At 38.2% G+C, this 21,538-nt stretch overlaps 2 protein-coding genes across 3 annotated transcripts in view; one reads left to right on the top strand and one right to left on the bottom strand.

Annotated features, from left to right (window-relative positions):
* Nucleotides 1-5: 5 nt before the first annotated feature.
* On the bottom strand, nucleotides 6-3,600 carry ccdc77 (coiled-coil domain containing 77). Its single transcript, XM_033967592.2, has 12 exons — nucleotides 3,443-3,600; nucleotides 3,140-3,180; nucleotides 2,876-3,062; nucleotides 2,658-2,800; nucleotides 2,489-2,585; nucleotides 2,310-2,400; nucleotides 2,106-2,194; nucleotides 1,872-2,020; nucleotides 1,337-1,622; nucleotides 664-789; nucleotides 439-591; nucleotides 6-161 (listed from the first exon to the last, which is right to left on the bottom strand). The coding sequence occupies exons 2-12, from the start codon at nucleotides 3,172-3,174 to the stop codon at nucleotides 15-17; spliced, it is 1,503 nt and encodes a 500-aa protein (XP_033823483.1). The 5' UTR covers nucleotides 3,175-3,180; nucleotides 3,443-3,600; the 3' UTR covers nucleotides 6-14.
* Nucleotides 3,601-3,663: 63 nt separating this feature from the next.
* The window catches only part of ush1c (Usher syndrome 1C), a 29,686-nt gene continuing 11,811 nt past the window's right edge, over nucleotides 3,664-21,538 (top strand). For both annotated transcript variants that reach the window (XM_033968121.2, XM_055222546.1), the window contains exons 1-14: nucleotides 3,664-4,572; nucleotides 6,939-7,006; nucleotides 8,241-8,384; nucleotides 8,478-8,616; nucleotides 9,848-9,956; nucleotides 10,045-10,069; nucleotides 10,634-10,691; nucleotides 10,767-10,955; nucleotides 12,133-12,192; nucleotides 13,472-13,528; nucleotides 15,503-15,645; nucleotides 17,592-17,657; nucleotides 17,737-17,873; nucleotides 19,766-19,785. In XM_033968121.2, coding sequence (XP_033824012.1) covers nucleotides 4,537-4,572; nucleotides 6,939-7,006; nucleotides 8,241-8,384; nucleotides 8,478-8,616; nucleotides 9,848-9,956; nucleotides 10,045-10,069; nucleotides 10,634-10,691; nucleotides 10,767-10,955; nucleotides 12,133-12,192; nucleotides 13,472-13,528; nucleotides 15,503-15,645; nucleotides 17,592-17,657; nucleotides 17,737-17,873; nucleotides 19,766-19,785 — 1,251 coding nt within the window. In that variant the 5' untranslated portion in view covers nucleotides 3,664-4,536. The remainder of the gene's footprint in view (nucleotides 4,573-6,938; nucleotides 7,007-8,240; nucleotides 8,385-8,477; nucleotides 8,617-9,847; nucleotides 9,957-10,044; nucleotides 10,070-10,633; nucleotides 10,692-10,766; nucleotides 10,956-12,132; nucleotides 12,193-13,471; nucleotides 13,529-15,502; nucleotides 15,646-17,591; nucleotides 17,658-17,736; nucleotides 17,874-19,765; nucleotides 19,786-21,538) is intronic.

The following is a 21,538-nucleotide window of genomic DNA, read 5'->3' as shown; positions in this document are numbered from 1 at the left end:
ACATGAAGAAAACTCTAGCTAAACCGCAATTCATTTTCCAGTCCATAGATCTTAGCCTTCAGCGTCATGAGCTCACCCTGGGCCTTTTTTGTTCTGGCGTTGGTCTGTCGCACTTCATGGAGGATCGCTAAATCCTGATTAGGTCCAACATTCAGAGTTACCTAAAATATACAGTGACATGTTGAAGCAGTTTACGTTTACACAGCACATTCGTGTATTAGGGCTGCAAGATTAATTGTAATTGAATGTTTTTAATGAGCCAACAGCATGATAACATGTTGATTTTGCGTAATGTAGGACATTTAAAATGAACATTTTGAACAGAATGTTATTATTAAAACATAAATCGCAAATCTAATCACAATGCTTCTCATTAAATATATGTAATTACATATTTTCCCCAAATCATGCAGCCCTGATTATAACATTATTACAAACCTTGAGAAGTTGTTTTTCGACATCTTTAAGTTTCTGTCTGAGAAGCTTCAAGTCAGTTTTGAATCCTTCTACCTCCATGGTTCTTCTCTTCTCCAAAGCCTCATAACGTTGGGTCATGAGCTGAAGACGTTTCGCCATTTTATCTGAACGCTCCTAAACACACACATATTTATATTAAAACAACAGGGACAAAAGTCACAAAATCTACTAATGAAGAATTTCTACCTTGAAAATCTCCCTGCCGACGTCGCCCTCCTCTCGGATCTGAGCCAGTTCTGTCTCAAGAGTAATACACTGTTCTCTAAACATTTCTGCAAGACGATGGGCTTGTTTTAAGTCTTCATGTAAGGCCTAAGGACAGACAAAAGATCAAACTTCAAACAGAATGAATGCAGAATGTGGTGAGAGCAGCCAAAAAAATGATTTAAGTAAGAGTAATGTTACTTCAAAACAATATTATTCAAGTAGAAGTACAAAGTAGTGGTCCAAGAAATGATCGTACTCAAGTAAGAGTAAAAAGTATTTGGGAAAACTACTACTCAATTAAGAGTAACTTAAAAAGTAACTGCCTGATTTAAAATACCAGATTGTGTGCATTATTTTTTAATGTTTTGTTGTTTAAATTACAATAACTTCAAATTATAAAGAGGAAAACACAAAAATGAGGCAAACTAAGTAACATCTGAAGAAGCTGTGCAAGAAACAAATTAATTTTACATTGTCAACATAAAACTTTTGTCACAGTAATCACAACTTTTACTCAAGTAAGAGTACTCTTACTTCAATACAAATATTACTCAAGTAGGAGTAAAAGTAGGCTGCTAGAAAAGTACAATTTCCTTCTCAAGTAAATATTTACAATTAGTGTAAAAATCATATATAACAGTTCATTCCATACCTTTACTTCCTCTTTGTGTGTTTGCGATGGCATTTGCAGTGGTACATGTTGAGCTCGATGTGTGTGAACAGTGGTGCTGCTGCTGGGCTGCCACGCTCTGCTCAGCTCTGGAGCAGCAGTGGTGCCGGTGGGGCCTGGTTTTCTCAGACGATTGTGGCAAGAGTCCAGCTCCCTCAGCAGTTTGTCCTTCTCAGTCATCCAGCTCTTCTCCAGCGCACGAGTGTCAAACTTTAACTGTAGGAAATCTCTGGTGCTGTCGTGTAACAAGTTCTGGGTTTGTTGCAACCTGTCCAGTTGTAAGATAATCTTAAAACTCAGAATATAATTTAGACATTTTATTTTAGTGTACACCTACTAAAATCTAACTGGAAGTGGTTAATATTGTGTTAATTAATATTGTGTTAATTTGGTCCTTATTAATCCTATAAGCAGCAGAATAATGTTATTCTGAATATAAGACATTTACTAGAGTGTTACCAATTTAAATCTAAATTTAAAAGGAGACAGACCGGTTTATATCAGACACAAAACCTACTTCTCAGTTAACGCTGCGATTCGCTCCTGGTCTCTCTGCTGCTGTGCCTGGGCCTCCTCTGTTTGAATCCTTTTGTCTTCCAGCAGAGAATCGACCTGCTCTTTGGCCAGACGGGTCTGTTCTTCCATCTGAGCCTGCAGCGCTTCCACCTGGAAAATGAAAACTTCATGTACACCAGAATACCAAGATATAAAAGCAGAAGCAATGTTAAACTTTAATTATGTTTAATCTCACCTGTAGTAACAATGTCTCATTGTCATTTTTGTATTGTTCCAGACTTTCAGGTTCAACTCCATTTGAAGATTTCATCTTTTTACTTTCTCCTTGTAAAAACAAAGCACTGTTAAACATTGGCAGGAAAAGGAAATCAAGAACAAACAAACCAAAGTATAAATATTAAAACATATATGTTTAAGGGTGTTGACCAGATTTTCAAACCTTTTTTGCTCACAGCAGGCCTTAGTTTTGGGGGTCTGAGACTCAGGTTTTCCTCCAAAGTGGACTTTGGAATCTTCTGTGTGATAGCAACCTGAAAAAACATGAATAATTGACAACTATGTGAGACTGTATAATATGAAATATCTATGAATGAACAATAAAAGATATGAGGCTCATACTTTGTGTGGAGGTTCACGGTGGAAATATGTAATTTCACCGGCGTCAGGACCCACTAGAGAAAGAAGGTGTTGGATTTTCTTTCTGTCCTCCCACTCTCTGTACATAAAAATGAATGAATAGAATATAATTGTACATTAGAAGTAAAAAATAAATAAAAGCAAAAATTACCTAATTTTTAGTCTGTCATTCTCAGCATAGAGCCGCAATGACTGTTCTCTCTCTTGAAAAAGATAGACCTGCATATCACTCAAAGCATTTTGCAGCTCAGATATCTCTCCTTCTCGCTGCCGCAGTTCCCATTGTAGCTTATGCTGCAAGTACATTTTAAAGTGAATGAAGTATCTGCATCAGTTTCTCTGGGACAGTTAAATTTTTTCGTCTCTCACCTGTTCGTCTGTGACGCCTTTGTACTTCTCCAACATTTGCAGCAGCTCCTCGTGTTCCGAGTCAAACTGGGCGATCTTCTGCCGGTAAAACTCTAACAACTCCCTGGAGGGTCGCAGGTACGCCAGACGCTCATTGACTGAGGGAAGAGGGGAGTCTAGGGCCTTTCCAGGTGTGTGTGCATGACCCCTTTAGGTAAAAATACAGAAATTAAATATTATAGCAAGAACAAAACAGAACAAATTATTATTGTTTATATGGGTTACCTGTGTGATGCAGCAGGTTTTGTTGGAGATCCCATTTTAAGCTGAAAATAAAACAATGTAAATACAGTATATTCAGTAGATTTGGGGTGGGCTGTTTGTGTTGATCATTGTTGCCATGAGAGTCAAGGAGAGGAACGTTTACTAGAGCTGCATAGTACATGATAGACATTACAGACCGTTACTGTGATAACATTACTGTATTACAAACATTACTGAACAAGTTCCAAACTACAAGTACCACAAATACCCACTAAAAACAATAACAACGCTTATGCTTAACGGAATACACTTTGACACACTCACCCTGCGGACCCTTTGTCCAGTGAGACGATTTGCAAAGTACAAATCGTGCTACCAATCGTGCTCTTACGCTTTTTAAGTAAAAGTTTGTGTTTATTCAGAAAGAGAAAAAAGTAGCTGTTACTTTACCACAAAAAATTTAAAACCCGGAAGTGTCCGCCCCTCTTCTACTGCGTGGATGACGCTCTGATTCTATAAGTGTAGCGACCCCTGTGGCGCGCCATGGTATTGACCGTTAAAGTGAAACGTGCTGTTTAACTTTTCTGGTAAAGAGTTCTCTCTGTGGAGATAATATTACTTTATTATTACTATCCATGGAGAGAAGCTGGTGAGACAGGCTAAATTACAGGTCAGATCTGTGAAGTGACATTAGAGGTTATGGACTGACATAATTTTATTCGAAAAATTTGGCACTGCGACAGAACTATGGGCAGCTTAACTGACAAAATACGTTTTGTCAACGTTATTTGCTTTTTATTGACTCACAGGAATTCAAAAACATGTTATTTAAGGAGAGAACGACTGTCTGACCTCAAAGTCTATAACAATGATAAACGTTAGCTTAGCCTGCATTGTCCCTGTTGTTTAGCTAACTGTTAACTGGTTTTCTGCTACTGTTTACTTGATTTTGTTGTTTTTGATGCCAGGTACAAACTAAATATTTAACAGAGTTGTAGACTTTTATATTTATTATTAAACTGTAGCAGCTTTTGGACATTTTAGATGTATTTTGAGCTTTATAAGGAGAAAATGTCATCAGTCATTGAACTTTTGCCGCTCACTAAGATTGTGACGTCATCTGCCTAACGTCTAACAATTTTACACCTGATTTTTCTCGATTTTAATGATATTATTTGAGGTAGAATAAAATCTAACCCAGCCTTAAAACTTAAATTTGGTTCAATTACATTCAAACCACAAATAAATATATTTTTAAAGTAAGTTCATCAAATTAAAAGCACGTTCACTCTTATTGTGAAAGGAGCAGCCGGAAATTGTATACGCATGCGTGTAATTTACTTGACCTCGGTTCGGTCCTGTCAAACTTCACTTGCGTTGTCTTTTCTCATCGCTGTTTTGGCTTTTTTTATCGAACCATGGAGCGAAAGGTCGCCCGGGAATTTAGACACAAGGTAAGACATTTATAAATCAAATAATTATAGTTTCTTGATATTTAAAATTATCCGAAGCAGGTGACAGGTGATGCGCACTGAAAGGCCCCGTCAGCCTTTGAACGTGGCTCTGTCTGCCCCATCATAACCAGTGTGTAAAACTACAACTTTAAGACAATTATACAACACGAGCAAACCTTAAGATTAACATAACAATGATCTTTTACTAGTCCACTATTACACAATGTTATTTAAAACCTTGTAACAGCCTCCATGTTAACTTTAAAAGCCTTAATGTCAGTGTTATGTGCTGTAAACAGAGCAGACAGATGAAACAGTGTTCATGTAAATAGCAGGGAACATGAGCCAAAGAGCATAGGGACACCACAACGCCATCTGCACTGCACACAAGCACACCCATCCTCTGTCTGTCCCATATGACACATAGCCCCTCACAAAGGCCAATTGGACATAATGAGGTCTGCATATGCATGTGCAGCTGAGTGGAACAAATAGTATATTGCATTTTATTTCTCTAATTAAACACAAGACAAGACCACCAGTCTCTGTACATTTACATTTCACTGTATTATTATTATTTAATTCAGAGAAAGATGTGAAATATTTATAAGATGTGGCGCACTTTATATTGTTTTATCTCCCTGTCCAATGTTCTCTATACTTGTGGGTTTATGGTGCCAAGGTTCATGTTTGGAGATGACTGAGACTTTACGACAGCCATAAAATATTGCATCCAATCTGCAGTGTAGGGTCCACATATATCTGAAGAGTTCACCTGCAAAAATGGAAGGAATTTGAAAAATTAATCATAGGCTTGTAGTTTACTCTTAGTGCAGTGATATTTTGAAAAGTCAGATGTATTTTACTGCTATCAAAAATATTTTCCATCCCTTCTTGATACTATTACTGCTACTACTACTACTACTACTACTACAACTACTACTACAAAAAAAAATAAAAATAAAAATCCATTTTAGTCAGTCCATTTTTCCCACAATCAGAAAATAATCTAGATCCATAAAATTCTTCTTTATAAAAAAAAAAAAAAGAAAAGATATTTATATAACTGTACACTGCATCTATACAGTGTAAGAAATGGTACAGTTTGAGGGGAAATCTCTAGATTTAGACTCTGGCTGTAGCACCCATAGACCGAGCCGACAAACAGACACTGTACAGAAATAGGTTTGTTAGTTTCAGTGTAGTTAGCTCCTCCCTTCAGACAGATATAAAGCAGTGTCCAGCAGTAATCTGACCAGAACTGAAGACGCGGCGTGGATGAGCAGCCAAACGTCTTCACTCTAAAACGTTTAGTCCAGTTGACTGAACAGAATTGAAATTTTCTTTTGCCATGGATCAGACCTGGACGACACAAACATCGAAACACAGGAGACTTTATTTTTATGTCTTTATAACGCTATATCAAGGCCTGTCACGATAAAACATTTAGAGGCATGATATATTGCTACAAATATTGCGATAAACAATAATACTGAAACTACTTTATGCCACTGATACAATAACAATAATGTAAGATAATCCCAGTGAACAAATGTTTAAACAGACAGAATCATTAAAAGGTCTGAGCTGCAACAGACGAATACCAGAATGAACTGAAAAAGTCGCTTATTCAACCTTGTACGACTCAAATATCTTATTACTTATCTTATTACATGGAAATACCTAAATTCTCCCAAGTTTTACAAAAAAAAAAAATGTACACACGATAAATATTGAGCCCCAAAACGATATTGTTCCAGGTGCCATATATTGAACGATAAGTCAAAATACATGACCAGTTTGGACACAACCTCTTTATTTTTACCACTTTTTTCTTTTCTACATAATTCCAAATATCTTACTTCATATATTTTGTGTTTTGTGTGAATCTAAAATGTAGAAAGTAGTAAAAATAAAAATGTTTGACTGGTAGTGTTGTCATTATTGTACCAGACCTAAATATGTTTTTATTTTGTAACTTCCTTTTCCTTTACGGCCGCTCACCTGTGTTTGAGTAACTTGTAAAATGACACTACTGACCTTCCTCCTCCAGTCTCTCCTCAGCTATTATTCTGTACTCTGCTAAGGCGGGGCCACTCGTTTAGTCATCTTTAGTCGTCTTAAGCTGTAGGAGGTGTGCATCTTCCATGTGTGGGTTATAGTAGTGTTATCTGGCACTGGGAGTACATTATCTGAACATGTGTTACATCACTGATTGGCCCAAACGCTTCCTTAAAACTCTTCTTCTTCATCTCAGCTGCCATCAGGTTCGTTTATGGGATTAAATCTAAACAAAACGGATGGACACAGTTGGTTTTGTGTATGGATTCTGCTGTGGAGTGGATAAAAGTGCATTATTTTTGCAGGTGGAGCTTCTGATTGAGAATGAAGCAGAGAAGGATTACCTGTACGACGTCCTCCGCATGTACCACCAGTGAGTGCCATTAATGCTGCTGTAGTTTGAGTTTGTATGTGTATGTTGACATTCGATAACAGCTAGCATTTATTTAATTTAGAATTGCTGTGCTTTATGGTGTGGCTTCAGTATAATTGATTATCGTTTATATTTACTTCAGTGATATATTGTACTTAAATGTTTTTTATCGTGACTTGAGCTACAGCAGAAACATCACTGCTGTATGTAATAGTTGCGACTGTCACGGAATTAATGTTTGATATGTAGTTTCACAAGCTCAGACTTTGTTTTATTTGGTGCAGTTTAATTGATTATTAAATTTAACAGATTTTTTTTTACTCGTCAAATAGTTATAGTAAAAAATGTTGTGGTCATATTTAAAATTTAATTATTGTTAAAAATCAGTTATATTTAAAAATCAATTATAGTTAAAAAAAAAAACAGTTGTAGTTAAAAATTGGTTATCTGTTGAAAATTGGTTATTGTTAAAAAATAATTATATTTAAAAATCGGTTATAGTAAAAATCGTTTACAGCTGAAAAACAGATATGGTTAAAATCGGTTGTAGTTTAAATTTGGTTATATTAAACTGAACTAACTGAGCTGATCTGTTGAGCTGAGCTGATTTGTTATTTATTTACTACTTAACGAATATTCTTTATGCCGTTTACAACCACAGAAGAAAAGTAAAAATAGCAAAAGTGCATCTTTGACCAGTTCTCATTCTCTCCATTATTATCACCATATCTCCTGATTACTGATGGACATCAGAGCCAGATTCTGACACAATAAGTGTGCGTTCCTCCCCTATAGTCTGTGCAGTGTTGCTCCCCTATAGTACAGTATACAGTATAGTAACAGCCTGTGGATTGCAGGGGGCGGCTGCTCTAAGTTTCTATTCATCTTTGTACAAAGCCAGAGCGCCGTGTTCCCATTGGCTGAGCATCAGTTTCCACTGCTCCCTGACAAGCCTGGGCTGTTGTAAACAAAAGGTCTTTTTATATTCATCCCACAAACAGGACTGGAATTGCACTCATTAATAATTCACCTTAGAAACCAGGTGGACAGATTTAGTACACAAAGTTTATCCAAGTTACAGTTCTACCTGACGTTTGTGTTGAGCAGGTGTGAAGCCATAGCAAACTGTTCATAGTTAAGTTTTTAGATGAAACACTTTGAATACTGAAAAACAAACTGTGCTTCCCCAGATTATGTTTTTAAACGACATTTCTTTGTTAATATCACTCATCAGGTCGATGGATTTGCCCGTCCTGGTGGGTGACCTGAAGCTGGTCATAAATGAACCAAAACGTCTGCCTTTGTTTGATGCAATCCGACCTCTCATTCCCCTGAAACACCAAGTGGAGTACGACCTGCTCACCCCCAAGAGGTCGAGGTGGGTTCAGGCTTTCCCATTAAAACACTTCACATTTAACTTTACTCCACTTCTGTCCTCATGATTGTTCAGTTAATGCTTTTCTTCATGTAGGAAGTTGAAAGAAGTGCGTTTAGACCGGATGCACCGCGACGGTCTAGGCCTGAGTGTGAGGGGAGGACTGGAGTTTGGCTGTGGTCTTTATGTTTCCCAGATCGTAAAAGATGGACAGGCCGCTAACGTTGGCCTTCAGGTATTTCTCTCTCTCCTTATAATTTTTGTCACATTTAGTGGATAACTACCTCTGTAATAATTCATATAACCACTAGATGGAGACCTGTGTCCTTCTGTACAGGGGTCTCCAGCCTTTTGCCCTCAGCAGTTTAAGTTTGTTTATTTATTTATTTATTTAGTAATAGTGAAATGATCTTACAGGCATGTAAATGTACTCATACATTTTCTCTTTCAAGTTGAGCAGGTTTTTATAAACAAACATAAAAACAGAAAATAAAAGAAAGCTAGAGAACACTTGAAAATGACAGAGAGTTACTCAATGTTCCACAAAATTGAGCCGATATAAAAGTCACAACTAGTCACTTATTTACTAGTTATGTTCGTGAGGACCTGTGTCCGGCCTGGAGCCCAGAGTCACGGCTAAACCAGTGCTGAACCAGTGCTAAACCAGTGCTAAACCAGTGCTAAACCAGTGCTAAACCAGGGCTAAACCAGGGCTAAACCAGGGCTGAACCAGGGCTGAACCAGGACTAAACCAGGACTAAACCAGGACTAAACCAGGACTAAACCAGGACTAAACCAGGACTAAACATGGGGAATCAGCGTTTGAGTTTTCTGCAGCTCAAACCTGGAACATTCTTCCTGAAGATGTGAGACAGACCTCGACTTTGACAATGTTTAAATCCAGGCTCAAATGGATCTGTTTATCTGTCCATATGACTGAAAGGGTTTTATTCTGCACTTTTCTCTTTTAATGTTAATTTTATGATGACTATTTATGATTCTTTATTTTTTGATTTGTTGTATTGTGATTTTAATAACTTTCTTATTCTGTAAAGCTCTTTGAATTACTTTGTGTATGAATTGTGCTTTACAAATAAACCTTGATAAACCATAAATCAAATAAGAAAAGTAAATTATACATTTACTGTGAGAACAGACATGTGATTAATCAGATTTAAATCATTCACTGTAATGTGTATAACTCCTAAATCCTACTTGGAATAAGGGGAGAGCTCATGTGGCCCCTGCTTTATTACCTCAATCTGAAGTATAGTTACTGCAAAAATATCATCTAAAATGATGTACAACAGTCATAAAAATCTAATCTATAAACATGCTAATAGGGTTACAAGCACATATACTACACCGCTGATTTGACCAGACAGTAATTTATTCTTTAGTTGTTCAAATATTGATTGTACAACAAATCTATGACACTACTGAACTGTGGTGTGACTGATTTACAGGTTGGTGATGAGATTGTTCGCATCAACGGTTACTCCATCTCCTCTTGTATCCATGAAGAAGTCATCAGCCTCATCAAGACCAAGAAGATCGTGTCACTTAAAGTCAGGCGTAAGTCAAGCACTCAAATAAAAAGTGTTTTAAATGTCTTACCTTAAATGTAAAATTGTATAACTTGTAATATATTTTGTCCTTGCAGATGTTGGCATGATTCCTGTGAAAAGGTACAGTAAATGGTGTTTTCCATTTATAAAGGACACATTTTTATGGCTTTTGAGCTTAGGACTGTGTCTGTACAGATCATGGATGTTTCAGTTGGTCTAATTTTAAACCAATGGAGATTTTAAGATTTTAAACACTAAACGTTTCATTTATTTAAATGTATTCTGACAATACAGAGTTATGACTGTATTTTACCAGGATAGTAACCATAGACTGTGAAGGGCATAGCTAACCTGCTAGCCGCTGTGTTCCAAATAGGAAGTGATCATGGCCGCGCTTCCGGCTCCTTCGACTCTGGCTCCAATTCACTTTACATTACAAAACCTGTGTCCCCTCTCTCTGTAACTGCTGCTATCAGACTCGTCATTTTGGCCTTAAAATGTTTGTATTAACCTGCTCTACATGATCCTGGGGTTTTTGTTTCATTATTCTGTCCCTAAATCAGAATAAGAACATTAATAACAGACAAATCAGGCACCTTCTTTCCACGAGGTCACTCCCACTAGCGTTAGCAACAGGTTTGATTGACAGTGTTGCTAAGCTTTTTTCTACTCTGTGTGTTTTAGCTCCTCAGACGATCCTCTCAAGTGGCAGTTTGTGGATCAGTTTGTCTCAGAATCTGGGGTGAGCTGTATAAAAAAAGCCTCATATTGATTGCGCATCCCTCCTGTGTATTAAAGATATTTTTGTTTGGGGCAGGAGAGGAAAAACAGTATTGCAGGTCTAGCGTCTATTGGAGGGAAGGAGATCAAGGAGAAGAAGGTTTTCCTCAGTCTGGCGGGCACGAAGGGCATGGGCATTAGCATCTCCAGTGGTCCCACCCAAAAGCCGGGCATCTACATCAGTAACGTCAAACCCGGGTCGCTGTCTGCAGAAGTTGGTCTTGAGGTAACTATTCTCCTGGTTCTAAACATGGCAAAAATAAAACATGGGCGACAGTAGCTCAGTTTGCAGAGCGTTTGTCCAGTGATCTGAAGGCTGACAGTTTGAATCGCACTCTCAGCGTAAACATCGTTGGTAGAGAAGCCAGATCCACTGACCCACTGGTTAGTGGAGCAATTCCAGCTCCCATTAAATGAATACGTGAGCAAGACACGTAAACAACCTCACCCTCAGTGTTAGTGTACACTGGTGTATGAATATGTGTGGATGGGTGAGTGATTCCTTGTTGTAAAGTGCTTTGAGTGCCTTAAAGGTGGAAAAGCGATGTATAAAAATGTAACCATTTACCATAATGAAGCTAAACAGTCTCTCAACTCTCAGATTCTGAAAGATAAATTCCCATTCAATTTTCCCATTGAATTTTTGGTACTCGTTTCTGTGTGGACTCTGCACACCTGACAGGGCGACAGTTGCGTCAGAGGAGAAGCACTCGATTTGAAAGGTTAAGAAAACTCCCGCACACTGTCTCACTCTTGGTTCACTTTTATTCACACAATGTTTCGGTCCCTCTGACCTTCCTCAGGTCTTATATAAGTTAAGGGACTGCTCCCTTAAGAGTAAACGACCAATCACAACGGAGAAAAAAAATATACATTCACAAATACAATTAGACCCCAATAAATTGCAGATAATTCACTTTACACTAGTCTTTTAAAATGCATGGACAATGGTTAGGAAAGTATAAAGATTATTATCACACTAAAAATAGAACAAATGTATACCATAAATCTGATATTTTTTAGCAAGATAAGTGACGTCTCCACGAGTTCACACAAACCATTGAATTTTAGCAAAAGTCCCTCATCAAAACTGTGGAACCATTTGATGAGAGCAGGTGACGGAGCCTCCACCAGATAACTGCACTTTTAAATACGTTAACTATGTTTTCTGGACTGAAAGTTACTCCAAAGCTGGTTAGCCCCCCCTCATGCCTTAAAATATCTCCATTTGATTTTTTTCCACGAATCACACAACACAGCGTATGGGAAAATTGAATGGAAAATTGAATGGAAAATTGAATGGAAAATTGAATGGAAAATTGACTTCCATAACCCCAGAGGACCTCACCCCACCCATGACTGTTCTAAAACCAAATCACTGTATTTTTGTCTCTTTATTTTAGATTGGTGATCAGATTGTGGAGGTTAATGGGGTCGACTTCACCAGTGCGGACCACAGAGAGGTAAATGTTTGGTCTGGCACACAGTTTCATTAGGCAAATGTGTGTTTTTAGATTGATTCTCTGAGCTGTTACCATGATGACGACCAAGCAGAACATTGGGTCTAGTATTTAGAACAATTTGGTTGTATTTGTTCCATGTGAGCATTAAAACAGTGAATCGAATGGTGATTTGTTTGTTCAATCACTTGTTAATCTAAAACAGTGCGTGTAAATAAAAATCATCATTATTATTATTATTACAAGGCTTGTACAAGTCTCTCCATGGCCCAGCACCAAAGAACATCTCCCAGAGAGCCACATGAGCCATCTCACATGAGGAGGACTGAACGGGGACTGAACGGGGACTGAACGGGGACTGAACGGGGACTGAACGGGGACTGAACGGAGACTGAACGGAGACTGAACGGAGACTGAACGGAGACTGAACGGGGACTGAACGGGGACTGAACGGGGACTGAACGGGGACTGAACGGGGACTGAACGGAGACTGAACGGAGACTGAACGGAGACTGAACGGAGACTGAACGGAGACTGAACGGAGACTGAACGGAGACTGAACGGAGACTGAACGGAGACTGAACGGGGACTGAACGGGGACTGAACGGGGACTGAACGGGGACTGAACGGGGACTGAACGGGGACTGAACGAGGACTGAACGAGGACTGAACGAGGACTGAACGGAGACTGAACGGAGACTGAACGGAGACTGAACGGAGACTGAACGGAGACTGAACGGAGACTGAACGGAGACTGAACGGAGACTGAACGGAGACTGAACGGAGACTGAACGGAGACTGAACGGAGACTGAACGGAGACTGAACGGAGACTGAACGGAGACTGAACGGAGACTGAACGGAGACTGAACCAGGACTGAACCAGGACTGAACCAGGACTGAACCAGGACTGAACCAGGATTTCAGTTTCCTGCAGCTAAAACCTGGAACATTCTTCCTGAAGATGTGAGACAGGCCTTGACTTTGACAATGTTTAAATCCAGACTCAAACTGTTCTTTTTATCTGTGCATATGACAGAAAGGGTTTTATTCTGCACTTTTCTCTTTTAATGTTAATTTTATGTTGATTATTTACGTTTTGATTTGTTGTATTGTGATTTTAATGTCTTTCTTAGTCTGTAAATCACTTTGAATTACCTTGTTTATGAATTGTCCTTTGCAAATAAACTTGCCTTTCTTCTTGTCATTTTTATTATTATTATAGCTGCTGTTGTAAATGTGACGATTAAATAAAATAAATATGTTTTGTGTTGTTGTTTTCAGGCTGTTAAAGTGTTGAAGAGCAGCAGAAGTCTGACCATCACAGTTCTGACGGGGGCTGTAAGTACATTTATTTACATTTCACAACCAGCCACAAGATTAGGACAGTTGCCGTAGCAATTTTAAACAAAATAATATATCTTTAGAGAAACTCCTCAAAATTTTACATATAACAGGAATCTAAAACCCATGAATACACAGCGTTGGGAAGTCAGTCATTTTGAGGAACTGTATTCTGGTACAGTTACTTGTACAGTTGGTGTTACTTTCCTAAAATCAAAGGAATACTGCAGTACTTGAGCACACACTTTAGGCTTCAAACTGCACAGAATCAGTGAGAAAATGGAAACCACTGCTTTTGTGGTGAGGCGTGTGATTTTTCCTTCTCGCATTAGTGATAAATAAATACATAACAAACAGTGAAACAAACATAAACCTGTTTTTTGTTTCTCTGTTGCATTTTTACACTATAATTTAAATGCAATTCAATATAAAAGTATTCCAAGTATTCAGAACATAGTAGGCATGGGACGATATTGAAACTTTGTGTCACCATTATCATGGCCAAAATAAATTGTGATAAATGATTATATCACAATAATTATGAATGTTGCTGACAGTTTAAAAATGTTATGGATATGAATCATTATAATTTTAATATTATGAATAAGTTCTATGTTTAGAGAACTGGTATAGTACTGCACTTTGTTATGAGTGAAAAAAACGAGGCTTTAGCAGAGAATATTATGGATGAGCAGGGCTGCTGACTGGAATTTAGGTCTGGGGCAATAAGCCTCACATGGGCCCCCCCCCCCCCCCCCCCCCCCCCCCCCCCGTCAACTCCCCTGTGAATAAATCTTTTTTTCTGCACATTCTGGTGACCTAATGGGATTATCTTTAAAATGTCCCGTGAACCATTATTGTCGACCCCTTTTATCACGATAAACGATATTATTGTTTATAGTCCCATCCCCAGAATACAGTACTCCGAGTCCAGTTCAAGTGTTCAGTATTCTGTAGCTAAATATGTTTTCAAAGTATTCTTCCCATCGCTGTGAACGCGCAGCAGAGAGAGAACAGACACTGGTCGCCTCAAATGCCATTTTAGTAATTAGTTGTTTTACTGGCCCCTTGTGGCTTGGATCCTAAATGTTCAGTGGTTCAATACTGACATTTCAAACAGGAACAACACTGGTAAAGATTTGTTTCTCTGTCATTGTCTGATTTGTGATTTATTTGAGGATTTCTGTGTTGTGGGAATCGCATTATTCCGTCCCTCATGGTTCAGTTCGACTGTCTGCAAGAAGGACATTAATCCCCAATGAGTCTTGTTATGAATTGGAGCCTGTCAAGTGTATTTAATTTGTCAGATGGGTTGAAATGAAGAATAAGAGGATTATGTTTGGGTGTGACTTATAGGGCTGGGCGATATATAAAAAAAACCCGTTCAATTTTCGATTTTTAATTCAATGTGTTTTGTAAAGGCCCAAGTCACAACAGCAGTTGCTTCTCAGGGCTTAACAGAATCATGATTTAACCAACAGAAAGTTAAAAAATCCAACAGTGAATCAGTAACAAACAGGCAGATTAACCAGTATTCACAGAAAACAAGCAAATGGAGAACTGTCCCAGAACGCCCCCTGTCCTTAGACCCTCCTTCTGCAGGACTAAACCAGGACTAAACCAGGACTAATCCACAACAGACAGGCTACAGAACTAAAAGACATCCAAATCTATTATTTCTCCATTCATTTCCTTTCAGTATTAACACCCTAAATATACCAATTCATATTTTTAAACATTTCCATTTAACAACAAAAAGGCAAATTTCAAAGTCTGACCTCTGCTCCATCTAAATCAACACTAAAAATAAACTTAAAAAGACTCAAACTGATCATCAATGATTAGAAATTATATAATCTCAAATGTGACCCATAGATCAGCTCTATACTGACACGATACACAAGATAAACCCGTCTTTGTTTGGTCAGAAGTGCCTAAGTTTAATCATTCCTCATGTGTCTGGTCTTTTAGGGCAGTGAGCTGTTCATGACAGATGAGGAGCGGCTGGCGGTGGAAGCCCGACGGGAGCTGGACCGACAGGAGCTGATGCATCAGAAAAAAGTGGCACTGGAGACCAACAAAATTATCAAAGAACAACAAGAGAAGGAGCGACAGTGAGTCCAATTCACTTTGTGCTGCATCGGGGACCTCTCTCTCAGATTCAGAAAACTTTATTGATCCCAGAGGGCAATTCATTTGCAGCATTCTCCAGCAGTTCTCTCTAATATACACGCAAACACACAGTGTGTCAGTCCATTACAGTTTACAGTGGAACTCAAAGCACAATATAAGAACAATATACATAAAAAACAGTGCAAAACTTCAAAAAACACTACCTTTAGAATTGAGCAATTTAATAGCTGAGGGCACAAAAGAATTTGAAAAACGACTTGTTTTCCTTATTGGAGCATAAAAGCGACGCCCTGAAGGCATCCTGACAAAGGGGCTGAGCCAGGAGACCTCTCTCTGGTGTCCTATCCGTTTTCATTTAGTCGAAAAGACCGATTCATTTTGCGTCTGCTTCTTCTAATTGGCAAAGCAGCAGTTGACAAATATGAAATCAAAAAGCAGCAATTACATTACGGTAATTACAGTTCTGTTGCACAAGTGTTCATTAAACTGGCAGATGGTTGTTGTTGCTCATTCAAATATCTTTTTAAAACGATTGATTATTTGGGTATTACAGTACATCTGTGGCTGTAGTTCTTACCTTCAGTTCACTAAGTTGTATTTTATATATTACTGAGGCGTTTTTTTGTGTGTGTCATGTTAAAATGAATAAATATTTAAAGATGAGGCAGTGCACAGAGTGCTGCAGGTCGACGTCACTGACAACAGGTTAAAAAATATACAAATAAAATGAATGCGTCACTAATTTTGAGGAGTAGTAAATATTAAAACAATGCCACAAAGTGAAGTATTCTACATATAAAAATCATTGTGTAGTCTTTAGTTTAATTAATTTGAATTTTAATAAAAGTGACTGTTAGCTTTGAGACACTGAGCTAACGAGAGTGCTGCTGTGCAAAGAGCCTGTTGTAATTCACTCTCACAGCAGCCGTAATGTTAAGATCAGATAAGATGAATTAAAGGTCAAGGAGACAATTTTGTGTAATCCAGAACCTCGTATTACGCATAATTGTCTCTTGTGACCTTTAATTCATGTTGTAATGCTGTTAACTCCTCAAAAACAGACCTGGAGTTGTGTTTTGTTTCATTCACACATGTTTGAGTAACATTTTATTATTAGTCTGTAACATCTCTAAAGCTCAAAATGCGACATTCCACCTTGTGATGTCATGAAGTGGTATTTTTCAAGTTAACAGCTCTTTTTATCTTTAGTTCGGAGACTGGAAATTCTATAAATTATTCAAATGATTCTAGTGAAGGTGTTTATGGAGTTTAAAAACACAGTGGAGCACTTCCTGTATCACCACATGATGACATCACAAGGTGGAAAAGAGCGTTTTCAGTTTGAGAGAAGAACACAGCTTGCATTTACAGGTTTTGTGTGTTAAACATGTCAAACTCCAGGTCGGTCTGTGATGAGGAAACAACATTAAAATAGATCAGAAAATAGCGTCATATAGGACCTTTAATAATACCGTAATATTGTTAATCGCAGTACAATATAATAATAAAAAAATAGTTCGTAGTGCAAAGATAATTTAACCATGTTACAAAGAGATTCTGCAGAAAAAAATGTACTTGTGCAAAATGTTCTCTTCTAGATCATTGCTGTTTTCACTTATAACGTTATAAGTAAAATACTAGAATAAATACTAGAGTTACACAAATGTTCAATATTCTCCCATATTCTTAACTAAACCAATGTCCTTCTCTTTTTAACATGTGTAATTTTGTGTTAATTTGTTAATTTCAGGTATTAGAATCTGGCACTCTTTGCATTTGTGTTTTTAATAGAGATGCACATACTGTTTCTGATTCTATAGCTTCAAGGTTTTAAGTATTCTATGCCACGTACCGTTTGTTAATCTCACAATTCAGATCACACTGTTTGGCCCTGGCCTCTATAAATCAAACTGAATGCTCTTAACAGGAGGAAGATGGAGATATCCCAGAAAATGACAGAAGAAGAGGACCGTTATAAAAGCGAAATGGATAAGTACGGAACATCTGCTTCGTTTTATAACAGACAAACTCATTGTTGCTCTGAGCTGTAATCCCCTGTGTTTCGCTTTTAGGATTGAAGCTGTCGAGCGTAAACACAACAGAGACTGGGAGGAAGACTGGGGCAAACAAAACAGACCCAAAAGCCCCAGAAGTCCCTCCCCAGCACCGCCCCAGATTAAGACCCCACCTCCAAAAGCTAAGGGTTCTCGTAAGGATTCTCCATACAATATCACTGCATGGATCTGCACCTCTTAACACCAACGTAGGACTTTAGGTTATGTTTTATGGCTGCACGATATGAGAGAAAGATGCGATATAACTATGTGTAAATTGCGTTATTTTAATAGGCCGGTTTAGTTAATTTGGCAAGTTAATTGTAAAAGTAAAAAAGTACTTAATTTACTCGTCGAACTGTGTGAAAATAAAACCTTAAAGTGCATATGACAGCTTAGACTACGAACATACCATTAGTTAGCATCATTGTATTACATCCATCCATCCATTTTCTTCCTCATATTCGGGGCCGGGTCGCAGGGGCAGCAGTCTAAGCAGGGACTCCCAGACTTCCCTCACCCCGGACACGTCCTCCAGCTCCTCCGGTGGGACCCCAAGGCGGTCCCAGGCCAGAGAGAGACATAGTCCCTCCAGTGTGTCCTGGGTCATTGTATTACAATTTTTACTAAATATTTTTTTGAGTATTTTCTAGTTTTGTTATTTTGCTGAACGTTATTTTCGTAATTTTACTTCCTGGTTGGGCACAGATATGTTGAGACAGTGGCTCAGTTGGTAATTGAATCCCACTCTCAGGTGGGTTAGTGATGCAATTTCAGCTCTCACAGATAAATACTGTCCTTGTGCCCTTGCCATAGACTCATAATTCCCTTTACATTAAAAAAACTGTGTCTCCTCTCTCTGTACCTGCTGCTGTCAGACTCGTCATTTTGGTCTTAAATGTTCATATTAACCCTCTCTACATGATCCTGGGGTTTTTATTTCACTATTGTGTCTGTAAATCAGGACATGAACATTAATAACAGAGAAATCAGGTGCGTTCTTTCCCCGTTTTCACTACCGCTAGCATTAGCAACAGGTTTGACTGACAGCGTTCCTAAGCTCCCGCTCCCTACTAAACCAGTGGTGCGGACAGGAAGGGATGTTACCTGCAACAACCTCGCTCCTGATTGGCTTTTTGGTTTCTGTGATACTTGTGGTTGAAATTCCAAATGTGTAACTCGGCTCTAAATTCGCCGCTATAACCGCTCTAGCCTCGATGAGCTTCATTTGACTGAAGCCGAACGCTGTGGGTGACGTCACGCTCAGTCCACTTCTTTACAAACTCTATGGTCCTTGCGCGAGACACTTAACCCATCTCGTCTCCAGTGTCTGTGTACACTGGTGAATGATGTACAGCGCTGTGAGTGCCATGAAGATGGAAAAGTGCTATATAAAAACCATTTACCATTTACTATGACGCACGTACAGGGATGTTACCTGGCAACCATAATGTTAACACGGGCCAAAACATGTTTACATTGCCCAACTGTTATGATTTGACAAATAAAAATAAATGGCAAGATTACATTGATTTAATTTAACTAAAAACACCTTATTGTTCGTAAATTATCTTAGTATTTGAGTATTTGGGACTGGGGACATAAAGAGAGGGATTCTGTTTAAGAACTCACCTCCACCTCCATTTTCTACTTTTCCTCACAAACCGCCACTCAGCTGATTTGTCGTTATTGATAATCATGATAAATGTTTACCTCGTGCTCTTTGCCACCAAAACAAAGTCATAATTACAAAAATATATGAATCTGTCAAATGCACTTTAACGTTAACTCAACCGACACCAAATTTTGTCCAACTTTGTCCATTTTACCCTAAAAAAAACAGCACATTTCTGTAAAATTAAGAACATGCTATTGCTGCGATATATTAATTTTGTTGTGATAACGATTATTGCATCAGCCAACACTGCGATATCAATATTTTTTCCGATATACTGCATATTGTGCAACCTTATGATGCTCTAACATTCTCCTCTTTGCATGTTGTTGACTTTGTGTGCGGTGGTGGCTCTTGTGTGCTTCTTCACAGAGGATGACGAAGATGAACAAGTGAGTCTAGAGAATTAGCTGTTTGTCGTTCCTGTTTTTGTCCAAATTTGTCAAATACACAACTGTTTACGTGGTGCAGCGCCAGATTTCCTTTGATAACCAACTCTCTAAACGCAGTACACAGACATAGAGGTGTTTTTGAAATGGTTTGTTGTGCTGCTGCTGTTCTGATGAAACTCAACCCTTTTTTAAACCACAAAATGTTTGTTTATTTGTAGCATTTGGCTGGTTTTATCGATATGAGGGTAAACTCCCATCTATTCGCAAGGTATTGTGTTATGCTGTTTGCTGTGACTTTTCAAATACTTCACTGTAGTAGTTTTTGTAGTATCTTTCTTTCATGGCATGTCTTTAAACCGGGTTTGCTGTGACACATTCGCTTCATATTATTGTCGCTTTACATGTTTGTGCTTTTAAAATAAATTAAATCCCAGAAAGGAGATAAGAAGAAGAAAAAGAAGAAAACATCCAACACCGACACAATGCGGGATTTGCGTAAAAGTAAAAAAGAGATGGAGTTTGAGCTGAAACTCGCCAAGGAGAAAGAGGAAATGTACGAACGAGAAAAGCAGCTGAAAATCAATCGACTCGTCCAAGAGGTACAACTCTGAACTTTTCACTACAAAAGAACTGGGGATTTTAATGCCACGGGACAGTGTCAGGACGGGTTAGACCTGGTGATATTTTTGTGGAGCTGAAATGCCAAGGCTGCTGTGTTTTGTGATTTTTGCGGCAGGTTTCAGAGACGGAAAGGGAAGACCCAGCGGAAACGGAGAAAGTGCAGCACTGGGTGGAGCGGCTTTGTCAAACACGACTCGAGCAGATTTCATGTGTGGAAAATGACTCTCCAGAGGTACAAACCGACCCTAGTATAATTGATTTCATCATTTATTTAAATCATTTTGGTTTTAGTTTTTAAGATAGTATCATGTCACGTATAAATATGACCTTAATACTTACATACAAATATAAGCCTGTAGATTATATAGATTAAACGTGCACTATTTGACTTTTCTGGTTGGGTTTTGCAACCTCCTTATCTCCATGGAGATGCCATTGCTTTGCCTGAATATTCCACATTATAACATTAAGCAAGGCAAGGCTAGTTTATTTATACTGCACAATTTGTACACAAGGTAATTCAAAGTGCTTTACAGAATAAGAAAGACATTAAAATCACAAAACAACAAATCAAAACAGAAATAATCATCATAAAATTAACATGAAAGGTTCTACATTACTAAAAATTTACTCTTTAAGCTTTAACTCATGTTATTATGTTCTTAGCTCATCACAAACAGACCTGGAGTTGTGTTTTGTTTGAGTAACACTTTATTATTAGTCTGTGACATCTCCAAAGCTTAAAATGCTCTGGTCCACCAAGTGGTAGTTTTCAAGTCAACAGCTCCTTTTACCTTTAGTTCAGTACTGACTGACGATTCCAGGTCTGGAATGATCCAAATGATTCTAGTGAAGGTGTGTGGAGTTTAAAAACACAGTGGAGCACTTCCTGTATTACCACATGATGACATCACAAGGTGGAACAGAGTGTTTTCAGGGTCTGTTTGTGACGAGGAAACAACATTATAACAGATCATAAAATAGCATAATTTAAATCTCCATGGAGAGAAACACGTACCACCAGGACAGAGGTCCGATCTGTGGAAAGGCGAGCCTGTTCACAGTAAAAGTTTTTCTTTTTTTGAATTTGTATTTTAATCAAATTTCAAAGGACACACTTTTATGGATGCCA

This window comes from Periophthalmus magnuspinnatus, chromosome 6 (assembly GCF_009829125.3).
Source record: "Periophthalmus magnuspinnatus isolate fPerMag1 chromosome 6, fPerMag1.2.pri, whole genome shotgun sequence".
In the NCBI taxonomy this organism is placed as follows: Eukaryota; Metazoa; Chordata; class Actinopteri; order Gobiiformes; family Gobiidae; genus Periophthalmus; species Periophthalmus magnuspinnatus.
This window is presented reverse-complemented; position numbering and strand designations above follow the sequence as displayed.